The sequence below is a fragment of the Syngnathus scovelli genome, chromosome 14 (genome assembly GCF_024217435.2).
Source record: "Syngnathus scovelli strain Florida chromosome 14, RoL_Ssco_1.2, whole genome shotgun sequence".
In the NCBI taxonomy this organism is placed as follows: Eukaryota; Metazoa; Chordata; class Actinopteri; order Syngnathiformes; family Syngnathidae; genus Syngnathus; species Syngnathus scovelli.
The window spans coordinates 8,904,164-8,925,171 of record NC_090860.1 but is presented as its reverse complement, the minus strand read 5'-3'; the positions used below and the strand labels follow the sequence as shown (position 1 = coordinate 8,925,171).

At 42.2% G+C, this 21,008-nt stretch overlaps 3 protein-coding genes across 4 annotated transcripts in view; 1 reads left to right on the top strand and 2 right to left on the bottom strand.

Annotated features, from left to right (window-relative positions):
- Positions 1 to 9,609, top strand: part of LOC125980710 (formin) — a 32,226-nt gene extending 22,617 nt beyond the window's left edge. For both annotated transcript variants that reach the window (XM_049740145.2, XM_049740146.2), the window contains 5 exons: positions 1,396 to 1,488; positions 4,513 to 4,564; positions 6,878 to 7,027; positions 8,473 to 8,554; positions 8,640 to 9,609. In XM_049740145.2, coding sequence (XP_049596102.1) covers positions 1,396 to 1,488; positions 4,513 to 4,564; positions 6,878 to 7,027; positions 8,473 to 8,554; positions 8,640 to 8,684 — 422 coding nt within the window. In that variant the 3' untranslated portion in view covers positions 8,685 to 9,609. The remainder of the gene's footprint in view (positions 1 to 1,395; positions 1,489 to 4,512; positions 4,565 to 6,877; positions 7,028 to 8,472; positions 8,555 to 8,639) is intronic.
- Positions 9,610 to 11,340: 1,731 nt separating this feature from the next.
- Positions 11,341 to 14,413, bottom strand: LOC125981388 (gremlin-1). Its single transcript, XM_049741448.1, has 2 exons — positions 13,485 to 14,413; positions 11,341 to 13,274 (listed from the first exon to the last, which is right to left on the bottom strand). Exon 2 carries the CDS (start codon positions 13,271 to 13,273, stop codon positions 12,722 to 12,724), a length of 552 nt encoding a protein of 183 aa, XP_049597405.1. The 5' UTR covers position 13,274; positions 13,485 to 14,413; the 3' UTR covers positions 11,341 to 12,721.
- A 157-nt stretch (positions 14,414 to 14,570) lies between these two features.
- Positions 14,571 to 20,964, bottom strand: LOC125981379 (rho GTPase-activating protein 11A). The gene is made up of 11 exons (XM_049741436.2): positions 20,070 to 20,964; positions 19,433 to 19,500; positions 18,746 to 18,842; positions 18,399 to 18,655; positions 18,093 to 18,256; positions 17,872 to 18,009; positions 17,573 to 17,746; positions 17,361 to 17,490; positions 17,129 to 17,237; positions 16,420 to 16,534; positions 14,571 to 16,345 (listed from the first exon to the last, which is right to left on the bottom strand). Exons 1-11 carry the CDS (start codon positions 20,199 to 20,201, stop codon positions 15,012 to 15,014), a joined length of 2,718 nt encoding a protein of 905 aa, XP_049597393.1. The 5' UTR covers positions 20,202 to 20,964; the 3' UTR covers positions 14,571 to 15,011.
- Between the last annotated feature and the right edge of the window lie 44 nt (positions 20,965 to 21,008).

Sequence of the window (21,008 nt, the reverse complement as noted above, 5' to 3'; positions counted from 1 at the left end):
GGCTCTGTAAACGACTGAAGCATAGCAGCATTTTTTTTTTTTTTCCCCAATATATCTAAATGGCGACTAACTTGGCTGCGAAGGATGCTGAGTCTGCCTCAGCTGGCTCCCATCATGACCCAGACTGTCTGTCTGACCATCATCAGAGACAGTTAGCAAAAAAAAAAAAATCTATGGTTGTGGTTGTTGTCTGCCGAGTGTTTATTAAAAACACAAAAGTTACATGACCACTAACAACTGATTTTAACGCACTCTTATTATGTGTATTAAATAATTTATCTCAATTTAATCTGCAGAATCTCTGGATTAATTTATATCTATATATATAGAGAGAGAGAGAGATATATAGATATATAGATATATAATTCACTTATTTTCGACTTGTACTGTATACAAATTGTCAAATTAAATTACAGGTGCACCAATAAAATATATATTTTTTTAAATATTACTCTTAAACTGTTTTTAATTTTCCGTGCTTTCTTCTGGAATTTATAGATACACAAATAAAATGAACGTGCACAATGTCTTAATCAAAGAAATGCTGATACTAGAAATTTAGTTTTTATGAGTGAACGAGGCTTTTTTTTTTTTTTTAAGTCAGAACAGTTGTATTCTTTCTAGCTGCTGTGGCTTTGCAGCCTTCCCTCTTGCGGCATTTTCTGTCTGGACCACGTTTTGAGTAGAACCACTTTTAAATTCTACTCTTTGACTTTAATTGGTCTTTTGGAGTTGGGGTATTTCTGCAGAGGAAATGTGGTTTGTCGAAACAGGATATTTGGGTTCTTTTTATTGTCATAAGTGTTGGTTTTAGATTTTAGGAGGTGAATCTGAGCTGTTCATAGTTAAAACAGACATTTCCTCTGTGATTTCTTCAGACAACAAATAAATAAAAGATGTAATGGAGGGAGTTTACTGAGCTGCAGGTGCAAACATCGCTTTTATTGCTCTTCTTTGTTTCATAACAATTGACTGATTTAGTCATAAGAAAGTGGAGGTATTTATTGCAGCCATAATGACTTACAGGTTGGAACATTGTGCCCGAGTGCTCTCATCCGGCATCTGCGTGTCTCGCATCCCAGACTTACGTTTGACAGGAAGTGGGAAAGGTATCGGTTGGAACATGCTCAGTCACGGCTGTTTCCTGCGAGCGCGTGCGAGTCATGTCGTTTGGCAAAGCGGCGAAAACCCATCAGGAAACAGAACACACGCACATGCACAGTCACCTCTGACAGAATCATGCAGTAATTTCCTCCTTCAGCACATTTGCTGTTCTCTTTTTCCTCCTCTTATGTTGCATTACGTTATTCATGTAATGTTTTTTATTTTTGGATCGGGTTTTGTTACATCCCTTCCAATAGCTTATCATGTATCATTTTGCTCTCTTTACGCCAGCTTGCGAGCAAGATGTACGGAAGGTGTGTGCTGACTCAGCAGAACAACACCTCCAGCCATTCAAACACAATATGGAAGGATTTGTCTCCACTGGTAAGTTAACTTTATATTTTATGAAAACATGTTCTAATTATGGTAACGTATCAAGTTAGCATGTAGACGCCATCTAACCTACGGCAAGACAGGAATTAAGTCATGTTTACAGGAAATATTTATATGAAAATCACTTTGACGAAATACAAATGAATAACAAAAAGTACGGCCGTAACTGTGTGAGTTGTATTTTTGCACTACTGTGCTGGTTCATTGTGAGCCATTCGTAATTTTGAAACGTCATTTGTCGCAACCCCTTAAGCGCTTTATTTTTGCATCAATATTAAATTCTCATGTGAGCGTAATGTAGTGATTTTAAAGTAATGCACCAAAACACGGTTTCTGATTATTTAGAAAGCAGGTTTGCATGGCTTCTAAGCAACAATTTAACTGGTGCCCTCCCACTCTCCCGTATATCATCGTACAAGATGTACATTATTTTAAAACGGTGACAAGTTGATGTCGTCCCTTGTTAAGCAAGACTTTTGATTAACTTGGCCAGTATACAAGTCAACTGTGTTCACGCCCTCAATGGCGCATGTGCCCATTTCTGACCGCACCCATCTACAAAAATACCAAAAGGAAGAAAATTCCACCCGTGTGTACAGTTACTATAGATTTCTTATGAAACAAAAGTAGGGCCCAGAATAAGTTGCCAGAACATGACAAAAATACATCTGGACATCAAGTTTCTTTGTGTAAACCCCCTTTCCTACCACGAGCTGTTGCCCATGTTTTCGTGCGGCGTGTAATCATCTTTTGTGATGATTCTGTGACTTCAAACGGCAAAACAACGCAAATCATTTGCACATCAAACAACAACCGAGACTATTAAATTCTGAGTCATCACACTGATTGGATTTGTCACCCAGGTAAACGCAGGCAAGGCCAGCCAAGCGCAGATGCATGTGTTTGACACATTGTCCAAATTGGAGCGTGTCCACCAGACACGGCCAAGCTTGAGTACGGTCCAACAGATAAAGTGTGCTGTGAAAGTAGTGTTCCCGGGGAGCGCTGACCTTTAACCCCGCCTGTGGAGAGTTCCTCAGCGGGGCCTGCAGGTGAACCCAAACGCCCCGCGCTGTCCCTCTTAAATTTCCCCGTATGATCTCTGCCTGTTTCGACAGTGGATCCCTCCCAAATCTGGTAATCTGTGCTTTTTACACGCTGTTCATGTTTAACAGCAAGCAATTAAATGGCCATTTCACAACAGATACAAATTTAATCAAAGAGAAAAATACGTTTAGCCTTCAGGGCTATTCTTTCCAAATGCTATCCAAAATGTTTTCCATAACATCACTAGCCCAAAGACGAAAGGAAAATAAATCATTGGTGTCGTGGCATTGTCTTAAACACGCAGATTGTCTGTGATGTCATCACACATGTTGCTCATAGGAAATCGCTATATGCTGTGATCTTTGGCAAGAATTGCCTTTTCTAGTGTTATTAAATTATTTTTGAATTGTTATTTAAATTCCCTCTTAAGTTAAGATGCCAGTTTTAAATTGTGGATAAAATTGAAAAATTCTGCACGTCGTATCCGTTTTTCTATGTTCTTATCATTCGCAGCTTTCCTTTCAAATAGAAAAAAAAAAATCCGTTGTGGTATAACTTTAATGATCCTCCTTTTGATTTCCCTTTTTAATGGGAACTCTTTGAAACCTCTGGGGAGATTTGAACGGACATATTCTCATGTTGGCTAATTGAAAACAAGTTCCCGCTTTTAATCGCATCCTTGTTGGCTCTGGGGAGGTGTAAAAGTCTCATCATAGCCCTTAAGCTGTGTTGTCGGTGAGTCATCAAACCAAATCGGTCAACATTTTGATTTACATTTGTGAGGGAGGCAGAGAGACAAAAAAAGGATGCCCCCAAGGTCGTCAGCATCCCTCTACAAATCCTCGCCACTCTTTTCTTTGTTATCTGAGCACCAGGTAGCAGTGCTTTAGAAAAGTGTGTCAGGGTTTTAAAGGGCAAATTTATTGTCCCTCTCAGCATGCACGTCTCATAACTTTCTAGTTAGCGACTACTGGTTTCATGTTTACACATAGAAAGAGACACTTCACGCATGCTCTCGCTCGCTCTCTCTCTTTCTCTCTCGCCTTCCAGTGCCACCTCCACACAGCCGCGGCGCAGGAGTACCTTAGGCGCCAGCCTGACCCCCACTGTGACTAACGCCATTGGTCACGACCCCCCCCCCCCCTCCTGGTCCTCCCTCCAACCCAGACATGCTCAGCCCCTCCCTTCATTAGGGCTACCTCAGCAGAGTGGCCCGCGTACATGTAAAAAAGGAAAAATGGTCGGTGTGTGAAGCTTACTTTTGCCCAAAAGACCCCCAAACTGGCCTTTGAACAATTTTTGGGAGACTTCCCCCTCTTAAATCTCTAAGGAGGAAAGGTCCCCCCCATCATTGTAAAAGGGATGAATCTGGAAAAATGCAATAAATCTGAGATCACAGGCACTCTTTGGCCCTAGATAAATTCTTGCACCTCGGCCTAGCTCACCGCACACATCTGCCTTGCATTTAGACACTTTTACATGGCAAGAGTCCACAGGAGCCTTTGTGTTCAACCCTGATTGAGTCCACACACACACCTCCACTAAGAGAGTGCGACTCTCACACCCTAACGCCCGCCGTCACACTCTCACGCGTCGACACATGGTGGCATGCCCACTTTTACAATGTATACACTCTTTCAATGCTGTCACATGACTAATTCTATGATGAGCAATGAACGCGGTGACCTCTTCCGGACTCCACCAGTGTTGCGTGGAGATTATTTTGAAGTGGCTGGCACTTGAAATACATATGTTGGAAACGACAGCCAATCAATACAATCTGATGGTTCATTTAATGATGTTAATTTAGTGAACGGACACTCCAAACGGGCATTTTCTTCCTTTGCTATTATTAGCTAGGCTCAAGGTAAAGTAATAATAATAATCTGATTTCACTTGACGGCCTAAAGAACCTGCCTCATGAATTTATGAAATTTTTAAGACAATATTTTCTCTCTCTTTTTACAGCTAAAATAGAGCATTCTGTGGAAGAGGACTGCTACAATGGTGCACAGAAAAGGTAGGAAGCTAAATAAATTTTAGTTTGAGTCTTAAGAGATCCAGAAACATTCCTTTAGAAGAGGTATGCAAAACTGCTTGGTTATTTCGAATGTCATACTATACTAAATTCATGCATAATTTTTAAGTTCCTCATTTCCTTTATGTGCATGTGTTAAACTTCTCAAACTTTAAAAAAAAGACTGTGATGGATACTGCACATTTCTCAACTCAACTCACATACCCTATTATTTATTTAAGACATTTGCTTCCTCCCTATAATCCTGATTTACAATTGCAAGACCTGCCTATGGTGCCAAGCTCCTGTTGAGGAGAATTGAATATACGGATTTCCCTGCAATAAAGATGACAGAGAAAGCAGATTTAGGATTGTTTTTGTGTTCTGTTGCACTTTGCCCACTTCAAAACAGACACAAGATCCTTTGGAAATGGTTGGCGGCAAAGTTACCAGTTTGAGTTTCCTGACACCATCTCATGAATGAATGAATGACTGACACCACAAGAATGAAGTTGTTGACCTGGAAAGGGATTATTGATCAAAAGGGGCTTTCTGTCCCTTTGCCTGTAATGACATTTTCCTTTAATTTCATCTAAAGAGCGGGACTGGTTGCCTGGTGTTAGGTAACGCGAGCACAAAGTGAGATGTGGACGGCTGGGTGGGGGTTTTTCACTCAGGTTCCCATAGAGCCACCTCATAAAAATGACACGCTGTTGATGAATATGGGCGTCAAGCGGGCTCACTGGGCCCTGGGTGGGCTCCAACATCTGTACTGGATGAGGGATGGTCCCTCAAACGCACAAGAGCAGCAGCAGCAGCGCTAACATTATGACATGGTGTTAAGAAAGCAAATAGACAACCAATCCTTTGGTGCGACCCGATACCTCGGCCTCGCCGGGGGGTTGGAAGTGGAGACGCCGGCAAGTAGCAAGGAAGAGTTTTTCTAAAGGTGTGAATGTGACCAGTCTTGGGTTGTCAAACTCACCCTTTACTTCTCTCCTCTTTTTAAAGGGGAAACAAAGGAATGTAGGATCGTCTGGCCAAATAGTTCCCAATTCTCCTGCTTTTGTAATGGCTTTTTTTTTTTTTTTTTTTTTTATACAGCTGACAGTGAAGAATGCTGCCTTGCACGGCAACATCATCATCAGTATAAAAAGCTGTACAGTGTAGCTAGCGTGCTGGCTCGCCAGGTTCTTCTTGATTTTGTTTATATTTTGGAGGTATATATGCACATGTGCGTGCGCGTTTCCATCTGTTTCGAATGAACTTTTGTCTATCTGCTCGTAAGCTCCGGAAAGTATAAGGAAAGGGAACTGTTGCTTGATTTGTGCACGCTTTGACACCATGACCCAAGGTCAGCAGAGGACCCGATCGACTCCGGAGCGAGTTGGCGAGATGGAACGGCGTGTCTGTTGGCTTAGTCTAAACACAGCATTGCTTTTGTCTCTTCGGGATGATCTACAGTTCTCTTTTTGGGAGCGTCCCGACAAAATGACGCTAGGCTGGGGTAATGGGAAGCAGGATCAGGCACGAGTCCATTTTCTTCCCCCAGCTGGGAGACATATTGCTGCATTTCACTCACTGTGAACATGCCTTAGATTAGCGTCGCAAAGCCACCTTCCATCCGGAGGTCAGAAACTCTGTCAGTGTCCGTGCGGGACTCTGGAGCATCTCTTGAATGTCTTTCATGTTTGGGTCAGAGAGGAGATCAGATCTCCTGGCCGTGTGTGCAGCTGGGAATCCCGCCAAGAATTCAGATTTGCTTACAATTGGATTAGACCGAGGGACGACCCTACAACAGCACGTTGGATTCTTGAGTGGGTTGCACGCACTCACGCGTGCTTGTTCACATCTCAAATGGTAAATAGATTAGTCCGACGTTCTGCGTATGAAGCTGCAGTAGCCCGTTCTTGGCTATCAGACGCTCCTGCAGGCTGTGGGGTCAATGTGATAATGGAGCCACCGCTACTGTGGCCCAGCAGGCTGGAACCTCTGTTTCCAGATGCTCAGCCCCCCTCACTCCCTGCTACCTATCATTTTTCATTGACTTGCAACAACTCATGTTATCCATCTTGCTTCCATGAGGCTCCTCGGAACAAATTAGAAAGTTGCTATACTGTCTTGTTTTTTTGCCTGGTTTCTAATAAGACTTTAATCATTCGACCCACCAAAGAACACCAAACAAGAATTAACAGTAACCACCAAATAAACTGTTTGGTATAGGCGGTGAACATATTTCCAACTGACTTTTTTTGGGCCAGAAGTATTGTTATGTAATCAAACATTTGCTTTTTTATTTACTGTTTACTCCGACAGTTTCCAGGAAATGGTGAAATACTTTGAGGTGAAACCAAAGTCGGGCGATAAAGAAGTGACCCCAAGTCACGTCTTCATGCTCTGGTACGAGTTCTGCAATGACTTCAAGAACGCTTGGGTACGCCAAAGCAAGAACATCTCCAAGGAGAGGTGAGCTACACCACTTCTAAGACTCAGAAGAATTTCACAGATTTTTGTCGCGGGCCGCAGTGTAGTCATAGCTTCTTTCGGAGGGCCATTATGACTGTCAAGCCAAATAAATGTATGAGCACCTCAAATCATCTACAGTAAAAGCTACAAAACAAAGTGACAAATAACTCATTTTCAAATCAGACAAGTAACAACTGGTCAAATATTTAAAAAAAAAAAAGATATCATTAAAAGTAAAGATAATTTGTAATTCTAATAATGACACACGAATTTGATGCATAATTTGTCTTCGCGGGCCACATAAACGGGCCTTGAGTTTGACACCTGTGACAAAGTGAATAAGCTAACAATGTTTATTATTGTTCTTTTAGTATTGAAAATTGCACTATACTTTACTAAGAGGTTTTTTTTTTTTCAAATTTGAATTTTTATCCTCCTAATAAGCCATCTGATTTTTGTCACATACGGACAGTTGCTTAACAAGTTGTCGGCGTCACGTAAAATTAGCGCTGATTGTGCACGGGTGATGTGTGGACGCTGGGATGTAATTAGAGCAGAGAGGGAGGCCATCAAAGAGGAGGCAAAAACAAACCTTGAATTTATGATGTTTCCTCTGACCCGAGGCGTTTTTTTGGGGGGCGTTCCACCAACTCTCCTGGCGGCCGAGCGTCTTTACTAGCGAGCGGACAGAGGCCACTGACTGTTAAAAGCCGGGCAATATGGGAGAATTGATAAACACTGTAATGAAGCTGGACAAGCAGCCCAAAGGGCAAAAGCGCAGCACGTGCGGAGAAGACAGCGGGAGCGCAACTGTCGCTTTTTATGTTGTTTTTCTAAGTTTGTTTGTGGTGCACAAATCTATTTCTGAGGTGACGGAGTAGCCCATCACAGATCTATCCATGTGCTGGAGTTTAATTATGGAGCTGTGGTTTACGAAGGTATCGAGTCGCACATTACTCAACAGCTGATTGTGCTTACGTACAATTAACTTTATTTTAAATACTTTTGGCGCGCTCATAAAAGCCAAGTGTTTTTTAAAGGCTGCCTCATTATCTCATCAACCAAGCAGACTTTGGGGCTTTTGCTGGACGCAAGCTGGAGATGAGTTTGTCAGAATCCAATGCAAGTGAAATAAGTTCACAAGAGCAGTCACAGTTAATTTCCCTGTATACTTAATTAACAGATAACTGTGGTGCTAGTGTTGCCCTGATCAGATCATAAAAAATAATCAAAATAATCCTGAGGTATGATTTTTAATATCAGTATTTCATGAGAGACATTAAGAGATGAATCAAAATAGTTGAACCAAACTGTGAGTTTATTTCATGTTTGTGTTGTCTTTGTCTGATATTTACGTTTATGGATGATATTAAAAGTATGGAAACTATGCACACAATAAAAAGATGGCACATACATTATAAATGACGATAATTGTTTTTATCAAGGTTGAAGGAAGCTCAAGAAAAAATCCAGAAGATCACAGATGAGAAGCGAGTAGAAACCAAGAAGATCAACGCCAACAGTCTGGTGAGGCTTCCATTCTTTTCTTCTGTGTTCTCACAACTCGAGTGTATATTTGTGTTCTAAGAGTGTGTGTGTCTGCGCTTCACAGAAAGAGAGGCTGCGGCAAAAGGAGTCAAGTGTGTCATCCACTTGAACGACCTGAACCCGAACAGCGCCGCCCCCCACCACCACCCCTTTGTGTACAGACAGAATCTATTGCATGGCTGACACAAGCCCAAATGATGAGAGTCCTAAAGGCCAAAGGTGGATCTCATTCATCCAGCATGGTGTGACCTCATAGTGGCCAGGTCTCAATGGGTCACCTCTTGGTTCTGCTGACGCATCCATCAGGTTCCTCCTGGAGAATGGCTTTGGTTCCTCATCTGTGCTGACAATCACTTAAAGCTTGCTTGTACTGTTGCCGTTTGGAATGATGCCTAACACTTTCCTGTGTCCTTTGCTATTGAATGTGCATTCAAAGCTGCTAATCCCTCACTTGCACATCATTTTAAGCACTTGCAATAACTAAGTTGCCCCACCAGCCTAGTATAGTTACTATGCCTATTTTAATGTATGAGCTTGTAAATGTCTGATGTTTTTGATGATGTCACTGTGTCAAAAACGCACCCACACTCCTCATTGGAGAAAAGTTTATTTGTATATAAGAATGTTTTTATTTTCATGTACAAAGACATCAACTCTTGGAGGGTGTAGTTTTTTTCAGTGTAGGATTTAATCAAGAGAGAAGCTGAACGAGAGTATATTTTTGCATGCACGTCGCCTGTAAAGCGGGAGCTTTTTTAGATTGCTTTGACAATACAGGGTTTGGAATATTTCAGCCCAAAGCTATGATCATCATAATACCTCAGAGAGACCTTGATTAATTATCAAAGTGCATATAAAGATGCATGTCTGGTGATATTTTTACCCTGTGCCATTTATTTTGTATGAAAATCTAAATATTGTAAAACTGGAATAACACAAGGAAGCGAGTTGTTTGTTGAGTCTTCTACTGTATGTATAACGCTGTAATTTTATGGAATTGTTTTAAATTTCAAAAATAAATTCCTGGAGGCTGACGCAACAGAAGCACTGTTTTCATTCACTACTGCCAATACGTTGCTTTTAAAAAGCTGCCAAGAACATGATTATTAATCTAAGAAACATGTGATGAAGAATTCAGCTGTTTAATAACTGAGTAAGAATGAGCTCACCTAATCTGGTTTCATTTTTTTAAGACATGAACATTTCCTGGAAGGTTCTTAAAATAAGTGATTAGTGTTATAAACATGTGGGACTTGTTAGGCTATTGGAAGTTGCTTTAAGACAGCTTTGTTTTTAGGAATGTGGAGCTATCAATTCTGTGCCGTTACTATATTTGCTCGACATCTTTGTTTTACTACTTTACATCATAGAAAATCATTTTTAACACACCAAATGCACTAAATTATGACCTGTAGGAAAATGTACCTTTCCAAAGATTGTCATGCTATTGAGGAATTAATCTTTTTAATATTATAGTTCAGGGGTGTCGCACTCCAGTCCTCGTGGGCCGCATTCCAACATGTTTTCCAAGATTCCCTCGTTAAGAGCACCTGCGTGAAAAGTTTTAGCTACTTTTGAACGTGAAAGTGGCTAAAACTTTTCACGCAGGTGCGCTTAACGAGGTTCACTTGGAAAACATGTTGGAACGCGGCCGAGAGGACTAGTGCTTGACACCTGTGACCTTTGACCATGATATATCCCTAATAAAGTGGCCTGTTATTAGGTACACTTGAAAATGGCGGTGTACCTAATGGAGTGTCCGTGTGGCTCCCTCGTTAAGTGCACCTGCGTGAAAAGTTTTAGCCACTTTTGAACGTGAAAGTGGCTAAAACTTTTCACGCAGGTGCGCTTAACGAGGGTCACTTGGAAAACATGTTGGAACGCGGCCGAGAGGACTAGTGCTTGACACCTGTGACCTTTGACCATGATATATCCCTAATAAAGTGGCCTGTTATTAGGTACACTTGAAAATGGCGGTGTACCTAATGGAGTGTCCGTGTGGTTCCCTCGTTAAGTGCACCTGCGTGAAAAGTTTTAGCTACTTTTGAACGTGAAAGTGGCTAAAACTTTTCACGCAGGTGCGCTTAACGAGGGTCACTTGGAAAACATGTTGGAACGCGGCCGAGAGGACTAGTGCTTGACACCTGTGACCTTTGACCATGATATTTCCCTAATAAAGTGGCCTGTTATTAGGTACACTTGAAAATGACGGTGTACCTAATGGAGTGTCCGTGTGGTTCCCTCGTTAAGTGCACCTGCGTGAAAAGTTTTAGCTACTTTTGAACGTGAAAGTGGCTAAAACTTTTCACGCAGGTGCGCTTAACGAGGGTCACTTGGAAAACATGTTGGAACGCGGCCGAGAGGACTAGTGCTTGACACCTGTGACCTTTGACCATGATATTTCCCTAATAAAGTGGCCTGTTATTAGGTACACTTGAAAATGGCGGTGTACCTAATGGACTGTCCGTGTGGCTCCCTCGTTAAGTGCACCTGCGTGAAAAGTTTTAGCCACTTTTGAACGTGAAAGTGGCTAAAACTTTTCACGCAGGTGCGCTTAACGAGGGTCACTTGGAAAACATATTGGAACGCGGCCCCCGAGGACTGGCGTTCGACACCCCTGTTATAGTTGGTTCAATCATTTCATGGTGTTCATTTTTAAAAAGGTAATTATAAAATTACAATTGATTCTTACTATTCAATTGCCCTAAATGGTTTTAAAAGGCCCATTGACAATTTAATGTGTAACTAAAATAATGTGCACCATATTCCAGAATCCATTTATTTTCAATTTTTTATGGATATCTTATTGAGTACACGAAACATCCTTTACATGTAACATCCATATTATTTTATCTTCATGGGTTACAAACCACCACTGTACATTGATACGTCTTATTAGGCAACCAAAACTCAACATTTTCACATTAAGGTTAACTTAAAATGAGTCTTAAGATATCAAAGCTAAAAAAAACACACACAAAAACAAAATCACATTTTCCATTTACAAATGTTGCTGCTCATTCTCCCAATTCCACACGGTGGAAAAATTAAAAATGAATTTAATGTCCTAGTGATTTCTTAAATAAGCCAAGGTGAGGAAGGCGTGCATAAAACGTGCGCATACCGTGCAACGAAGTGCCTGCATTCCAGACGTCTTAAACTTTGAAAGTAAAAATCTCCTTTCCACTTAACATTATATGTCCAGTAGTGTTGTGCGAAAGCATGGGGAAGATTAGATGTAACTTTATCCAAACAGAAGATAAAAGCATGACTTCTTATACCTTCCCCTCTTCCCTCTCAACTGCCTTAAGGGCTAAAAATAGACTTTACCTCTCATTCAAAAAAAAAGCACAAACATTAAGACTTTTTACACTCAACAAAAGAATCATGCTTTCCTAAAATTAAAACCTCTTGCACTCACCCCCAAAAGCTCACATACCCAAAAAACTTGTCACACTTGTCCAAAAACACATTCAACCCAAACACTCTAAAACTCACACAAAAATTCTAATTCACCAAAAAATATCTTACTCTCACAAAAACAAACTCAAACTACTAACACAAAAAATAAAAAATAAAAGAAAAACTCTCTTGCAAGTGGCCAAAAAACCCTCACACATAAGCTCTCACAATCAGAAAAAACTCACATTAATTGAAAAAACAAAAAAAACATCCAAGAATCTTACTCATCAAAAACACCTCACATGAAAAAAAAAAAATCTCACTCATCAAAAGCCTCTTATACTTCTGGAAAAAAAAAAAAAAAAAATCAAACTACTCACCCAAAAAAAAAAACTTGCAAGTGTCCAAAAAATCCTCACACATAGGCTCTCACACTCAGAAAAAAACTCACATTAGTTGAAAAGAAAAAAAAAAAAAACATCCATGAATCTTACTCATCATAAACACCTCTCTTTAAAAAATATCTCACTCATCAAAAGCCTCTTATACTTCTGAAAAGAAAAAAAAAAACTCATACATTTAATAAGCGCTCACACTCACCCAAAATGAACCCTCACCACTCACACCTCGCACTCATGGTTACTTGAGAGTTTTGGGGTGAGTGGAGAGAGGTAAATGTTATTTTAGGCCGATACTGCACCTCATTAAGCAACAGTCGTGAATTATCGTGGTGAGCGTAGGCTACTAGTCCAGGTCAATGGAGATACAGCGGCACTGTTTAACGCGCTGGATGCGTTTCTTCTTGGTTGGTGGCTGTAGGTCCGGACAATTCAAAGTAAAAGTCATGGTGGTAAAGCGTTTGGGTTTGCAGAAAGAGCACGATTGAAAGGCGCCCTCCTCCCTGCGGATGTGTCTGGGGATGTAGAAGGAGTTGCACTGTCCGTAGCAGAAGCGGTTGATGATGGTGCGGCTGACGCAGCCTTCCTCGTGGATGGTCTGCTTTAGGGGCTGGGTCTTGCACCAGTCCCGTTTCAAATACTGCCGCTCGGTCACTTGTAAAGCCTCCTGGCTGGACTCCAGAACCTCATCGGCCGGGGAGGACGAACCGTGCCGCTGGCGGGACCCGGAGCCTGGCTGCGGAGGAGGACGAGGGTGCCGCTCCGACTCGTTCGGGCTGTTTTTGTCGGGAGGAGGAATGGCGCCTTGGGAGCCTCGGTTTCTTTTGGACTCTGCCGGAGAGGACAGCAAGCCGAGGAGGAACAGCACGCTGCAGATGATGTGCGTCGACTTGGCCATCCTAAAGAAGAGACAAAGAAACAACCACACGTTGATTGGCGTCTGGACAGATTTACGCACAAGTGCCAAAAGCTTTTACGCAGCGTAAAGACGTTCTGTCTGGCGTTGGTGGGGGTGAAATGGGAGCGACAATTACATTAAGAGCAAACTAGAAAAAAATCTAGTCTGGTAAAGGTAAATAATGAAGTCAGTGAGTAAATAATTTACCGACCTGCAATCCTCAATGCGATGTCTGGATCTTGTCAGTCCTCAGCAACACCTTCCGTGGGCAGGCACCCACTATCAATGTCGACTGTACACTGTGGGGACCGTGGCAAGGTGGGAGACTAAGTCCTCCATAGACTTGAGGCGGGGGGTGTGGGGGCACGGGGTTTAATAGAAATTGCTCCAGCGCCGCACTGTCTCCCCTTTAAATGTCTGCCAGCAGAAATTCGAACACTTCCCTCGACATTATTGGCTAAAAACGATATGGAGAAAGTCTAAAGTTATCCGCCCCTCTAAACACTTGAATGCATCACATGGACCAAAGAGGGCAGGACAACTAAATGCATCACAAGAACTGAGGGGCCAAAGAGGAGAGGACACTTAAACGCATCACAGTGAATAAGGAAAGCAGAAGAATCTACATCACAGGGCCGCAGGCGTGAGGGACACTTGAAGGACCAAGTAGGCCATGCGGAACAGGGAGAAAACTTGGCAAGACACTTGAGCGCATCATAGGAAACATCACAAGGACCAAGAGGGACACTTGCTTCACACTAAACCACTTCGTGATCAAGATGAAGTCAAAAAGCTTATTTCAGGGTCACCAACGTGGTGCCCACAGGAGCCAGGTAGCCCCCAAGGAACACGAGCGGCCCTTACTATGGGACAAGGATGATTTTCTAGGAATGTTGTACAAGTGGTTATTTAAATTGTGAAGATATCGTAGAGTTCTAGAAATAGTATTAATTTTGTTATTATAATATATAACCTTTTATATTATGGGTTATGTACAGCAGTGCGCATTTCTTAGAATTGATATTAAATTCATCAACGTTTCTACAGTTGTGTGTAGGCAAAATAATGTACTGTTTGTAACTAATTTAAGAACAGAATTTTGCAGCATACTGTTCTAATTCATGAACATGTTTCATCTTTTTTTTAACATCATGAAAGTAGCTATAGAGGGCATAAACATGAAAAAAAAAGTCCAATTTGTTTTGCAGAGAATGCAGTACTGGATAGTACAATAAACTCAGACATGGGTATGCACCGCCCTCTAGTGGCTGTATTGTGCAACGAGATGACCACTGACTTTTTAATGTACTCCTTGAGTTTATTGTTGTCATGGGACTGGCTGCTGAATCTTCTGATTCCACAAAAACTATTTGGCTGTACTTATAATAATGAAAAAAAAACGCCACTGGCTCTGGTCAATTGGAAGACAACAAGAAGTACAACAGTACCAAAAGAAACACATAAGCAACTGTAAACAGTAACAGCCATAGAATGCATGCATAAAAGTAAAGATAGCTTTCAATTTCCTGTCATTCCACCGATTAAAAAAATAAAGTAAGAAAAAAATCACTTACCAAGCTTCTACAATCTAAAACCTACTGGTAATGTAAAGCAAAGGCACATTTTTTGAGAAGGCCACATGACAAGACAAGCAGCACCTATTTTAGCCACAAATAAATTAAATCCCACATCAATAGGGCTCAACTCAAATGCAATTTATAAGGCAAAAGAAGCATAGCTACAAATCAACAGGCTTGGTAGCTGGCAGCAGTCGTGGTTGGTTAAGAGGGTTTCTGGGTGAACCTCGGTAATGTTGCACCTCATTTTCTGCTAGCTTCTGCAAAACAACCTTATGCAGTGCTGCTGCCTCTAAGTTGGGTGGGTCCATGTTGGCCTTGCTTTGGACCTTGTTGGTCATGTCGCCAAGAGCACAAACCTTGCTTTTAGCAGCCAATGTGCTTGGCTTTTTGGGTGGAACAGGGGGTGGTTTCTTAGGAACAGGTTGAAGCGTTCCTTTGGACGGCTGAAGCTGCGGGGACAGGCCGCTCTCCAAACTCAGCGCTTTCACAGCTTGGATACCTCGAGCGTCAGTCATGTCCACCTTTCGGGCAGGTCTCCTGCTCTCTCCGAGGAGAGAGTTGATCCTGCGGACCGCCTGACGCACGGGGGTGCGCTGGAACTTCAATGGCGACCTGATATGCTTGGCATTGGCACCCCTGGGAGACTTTATGGTGAGTTTGTTGAAATGTTGAATGTGGTCTGCTACACGTGAATGGCGGCACTCTGGATCGGGTTGCAGTTGTTTTTTGGAGATGCCAGCTTCTGGGGAAGACACATCCTCACAACGTGCTGTAGTGTGGCCTCGCTCATCTGCCAGCTCAAGGCGTGGCACGTAGGGGGTGGACCGAAGTCCCGGCGAGACACTCAGCATGAAGTGTGCTGGACTCTGCATGTCCAGAGCTTCTATCAGCCTGCTGCAACGGAGCGGCTCGGCTGAGTCGTCACTTCCACTCATCGCTGAGCTGGTGTGGTCAACAAATGAACCAACCGGACTACACCTCCCGGCAGAATCTAAAACTATACTATCAATATGCAAAGGTGATAAAGCTGCTATGTCAAAGGTAACATTTAGCTGATGACTTGGCAACTTAGACATGCGTGTGTCCTCAGTTAGACGCAAAAATGTGGGAGTCTGACTGACACTGTCCGACGGCTTTGTTTTTGACTCCTGTTTCAAAGCTCCCGATTCTGCGAGGGAAGTGTCCACCTTAAGCGGGGACGCTACACTTTGGATCGAGGCTTTGGAAACGGAGGACTCACTTTCCAGGCTTTCTGAACTGCAACACAGCTTTTTGGGCAGGATAGAGCCAGTCAGAGGTTTGGACACAACAATGGCGGGTTCGGATGCAAACTGGCTCTTTAGACGGACAACCGTGGGCGTATCAGGGAATGACACTTCGCTTAAGACCTGTGCTTCTCCAGGGGCTTCCCCGCTCCATGAGGTGCAGTGGGCACTGGGGTCACACTGGGGGGTCAGCAAGTTGTCCTCAGACTTGCTTATAAACTTTGAACCTATCAGAGTGGGACAGTGGCAGAAATTAGTCGAGCAAAAGGTCAGAGGATTAAAAGCGTCCTCGGGTACTTACTGTTGGATTTTGTATTTGTGGGATGAAGCGATGCCTTGAACGTAGTCTCTTTGGTGAAACAAAAACTGGTGGTGCTCTCCTGGGTGGCAAGTCGCCAACCTATGGACTGAGATCCCTTCACCAGCATCCAGCATGGAATGAGAAATGAAAGATGGAACAGATGTCAGAGGATTTGTAGGATTAGTAATCAAGTGTTAAATGAACCCACAGATGTGACCCTAATATTCGTTGTTAATTGAATGACATTTGGGGTTAGGTCTTCAGAGGATGAGAGAAATCACTCAGAAGAAATCAGATATTGCCTTTGGTGGTCAGCAACTTTTATTAAGGCAAGAACTAGATTACATTCAGTTAATCGTTGACCACTCATCCAAAGTATCAAAATGATTGCACTGCAAATACAAGATGTATATTTACATGTTTAGTGTTATAGTGTTGTGCTTAGCGTAGTAATGATTAAGAAGTGGGCATCAAAATGATATTTTAGCTTCGTACCATAGCCCACTCCAAATTTAAAAGTCTGGGAACAACCAGAAGAAAAATTGTACATGCATTTTTCAAGTTGAAAATTATTACTGGTAAATGTAAACTAAGTTGCCACAAATGTGCAAAAGTTGAGCAAGCAGAATGATTTGAAAAATAATTTCTTGCAGAAGATTAGATGACACCACGGTTCGTTGACGTCCTTTAATCAGTCAAGCGCACTTACGGCGTCTTTGTGACTCCTCCCTAAGCTGAACCGTTGGCGCAGAGACTTGCGCTGTGCTTCCTTTTTGTCCACTTTCGGAGAAAAGCAGCCGGCTTTTCCAGATTCAACTCTTGAATGGGATATAAAACAATACAATGAGCAATGTAAGATACCGTAAGCCCAAAAACTTTTTTTTTTCCTTCTGGTGTTGATTGGCTCAGCAGCTAGAGTGTTACATCGTTGGAGTGGTTACCTGCTGACTACATGTCTGCCGCTCAGTCGTCTGCTCTTTCTCCTTGCTGAGGTAGCCGGTTGCCTTTGACACTTCCCAGCAGAGGCCAAAGTACTTTGGGATGACTCCAGCACTTCTGACGCACTGCAAGCTTCACATAGAATAGAAGGAGCGCCCTTGAAACAAACCACACAGAAGAAATTCTTTGGCTTTTAATGAGCAATCCAAAATACCTGATCCAGGGGTGGAAGTGCCGCTGAATAGGGAACTGGGAAGCAATTCCATCCCAAGATTTTTCATGACAGATCTACGTTTCTTATTTGAGAATCCAAAAGAATAGCCGGGATCCAAAGGCAGTTTTCGCTTGGAGGATGGCGTCCCAATCACAGGAGTGGCAGAAGAAAAGACTAAAATAGAAGAACACAAAAACAAAGTTCATCCACAGACTACACAAGTTGTCCAATGGCTGTTTTATCAAATGTGGCTAATTATTATGGCCGTCCATACTTTAATTCCCAGGCAATCATTTTACCTCCAAGACTCTGTCTGTGTCTCCGCTTCAACCCTGAGTTCTGGTCTAGTTCCTGAAGTTCATTGAACATAGGGGACAGAATTTGCTCACAGTGCACAATCTCTGAAACCTTCGCTTCAAGGAATTGTGGAAGCACACCTGAAACACAGACGAAGGTAACAGTTTGAGTGTTAAACCGGGTCGAAGGCGAGATGAGGAGCAGTTGATGTGTGTATTCATACCAAGATTGTGGGCATGCTCTATGAAGCAGTGAACAACACCCATCTGCAACTTGATGCGCTTTTCTGTGTTGGCGTTCATCTTCTCTGTACCTTCTCCACAGTGGAGGAGATTGGGAGCCAAGATGACAGACAAGTTAGCACTGTCCATCTTATTCTCGGCACTCCTGGAATCAAACAAAGTCAGCAGGGATTAATACAATTTGAAGCAAAATGGAGTCCACAACACATCCGTGAAAATACCCTGCATGCGTTCAACCGGACCTTATGCCCAACTATTGTAATCTGCTACAAAGAAAATGCAAACACCTCTTGGAAACATTTTGGAGGAAGTCAAAGAAGTGGCCCAAAACACTGAGGCTCCTGTCAGGCAGGACACAAGACAGCAGCATGGTGGCGGAGATTTGGTCCTCTTTGGCGGGGAGCTGCTGGGCCTTGAGGAAGGCCTCCTGCAGCTCATTGGGTAGTACGGGCTCTGGCAGCTCTCTGAAGAACTGCTTGACCAGTGCAGCCACATCGCAGGGAAGCGCGGTAGACAGACACTCCTCACCCGAATCCACTTTGGTCTGGGAACATATAACAAAACCCTGTTGTCTCAAAGCCCTTTCGAGGGGTCAAGGTCACACAGTGAGAGTGCAAAGTCACCAATCACTCACCCGTAAGGCTTTCAGGCGAACAACAGAGCCCGATTTTCTGAACAGGCCCTCAGTGTCGGCATGCGCCTCCAACTTCATGCATGCATCCACCAGAAAGCTAGGAGAGTGAAGATGGACTGTGCATGAATGCAACTGTAGCATTTAACTTGACAAGTTGCCAGTATTAATGCCAGCATACAAAATTAAACAATCCGGTTCAGACTGGGTTAAAAAATTTCCAGTACACTTGACCTACATTGATGTACGTAGTTAGCAGCCTTCCCAACATGCGAGCCAACAATAAAAGCGAAGCTAAGAATTTTTTATTGTTGTTGTCCATTGTCATTGCCGTGTCAGGTGTGAGCTAGCATGTACAAAGTATTTGTGTTGCTTTGTCTCCCTCTGCTGGCAATTTGTATGTGTTCATGTCACATGACATTTTAATTTCTGATCTATGTTTATCATTACACTTATCCTCTTTGGCATCACTGGGACCCTTCTGTGGTGTCATCACTAAAACACCTAACAAAGCCAAAGAAAAGTAAAACACTCCTGCACAGGTAATCTTTTATATGTTCACTAAGTTGAAATCTCAGAAATCATCATCTGTTTGACTCATAAGGAAGTTTTTAATTTCTAAGTGTACTTCTCTTGTGGCATACAACTTTGGAGATTCCACTGTACGTGTGAATGAGGAAAGGAACTTACCGTGGCACACGCCCATGTGTCATGTCATAATATGGTAAGATCTCCAGTGGTACTCCAAAGACCTTTGTCTGGTTTTAACAAAAAGAAAATAAGAGCTAGATCAGAATTAGACAAGACCTGAAATATTATCCACGGCATTGCATTTATTATTATCATCATAATGATCATCATCATCATCAATTATGATCATTATTAATGAGGTTACATTCTGGTAAGATGTGGTTCTAATGTATTTTGGGAGATTTAGATTTTATCTTCATCTTCTTGTCCAACAATGAACAATGCAGACTTTCCACATGTTTCTTTGTAGCTCACCCAAATGCGGAAGTAAATCGCCATTTGAAACAGCTTCAAGTCTTGTGATCACAAATCGTGTGACTCCTATTACCCAATTTAAAATGAACGAAGCTTGGCTTAGAATCTCTCTACGATTTTTATTATACTGTTGTTTTCTGCTTAAATGTATTGCCTGAACACCTACCATTGCAGGTTTATTTACGAGAAATCATGAACATGTATTTAATTTAACAGTTACACGAGCATATAGCTGCACATGGGCTTGCAGGACAAAGTTTGACTAACATTAGACAAAAATAAATCACAAATTAGAATGTAAACATCATCTTTGATAACTCACCGAGTTCGTGGTTGTTGTTGACTTAGAACTGGTTGCTTTGTTTTTGTTCCAGTTCTTTGTCTTGATCCCGTACGCTGTGCGGAGATGTTGCACAGCGACTAGGCGAACTACATTTCTCTCCACGTTCATCATTTCAGCGTCCTATCTTGCTAAACTACACGCTAAAAACAACGCTCACCTTCTTCCAACAAAAGCGGGGATACTCCTTTGCGCGCTGTTGCTTGTCTTTTCACACTAACCGTCGCTTAGTCATTATTACTTGCACTTAAGTAACACACAAAAAAAAGCACACTAAGGACATCAATAGAAAATAATACTGATACGATTCCTTAGTCCCCAAAAATATTTTTTTTAACAAATCGACGGACTTAACATGAAGAGACTCGGTTGTTGGCGCAATCAAAAAAAATCTTCAATATTATTATCCCAAACCTAATTCAGACCTCCGCAGCAGCGACGACTTTGCATTGTACCTATTTCATTAACTAGCTTGGCGATTAGTCGTAATCATTGTTTCCATTATTTTCTCAATTTCGGTGGAAATAAAACAGCGTCCCGACTGTTTCTGCAGTGTATTCAAACTCCAGCGCTGTGTTCTTTCTGCGCTCTGATTGGCTGAAAAATGTTTGAATGCCATTTAAAGGGTGCGCTTGATCATTTGTCAAGGGCAGCCTACCTGGGTGGAACGATATTTTTAGCACCCCTTCACCGACGGTGGTCCTCAAGTTCATTTCACAGTAACTTTATTGCGACGTCAAAAACAATGTTAAATTTAATTGTACTGTCATTGATACCAACTTAGCACTTTTGACAGCACTATTTTTATTTTATTTTATGCAATCTAATATGTTTACTTGCGTTGGTTCCATTGTCCAGTTGATGGCGGCATTGCATTCTTAGGCTAGTGTGTCAACCACTAATAAAACGAAAGGAAGCCGC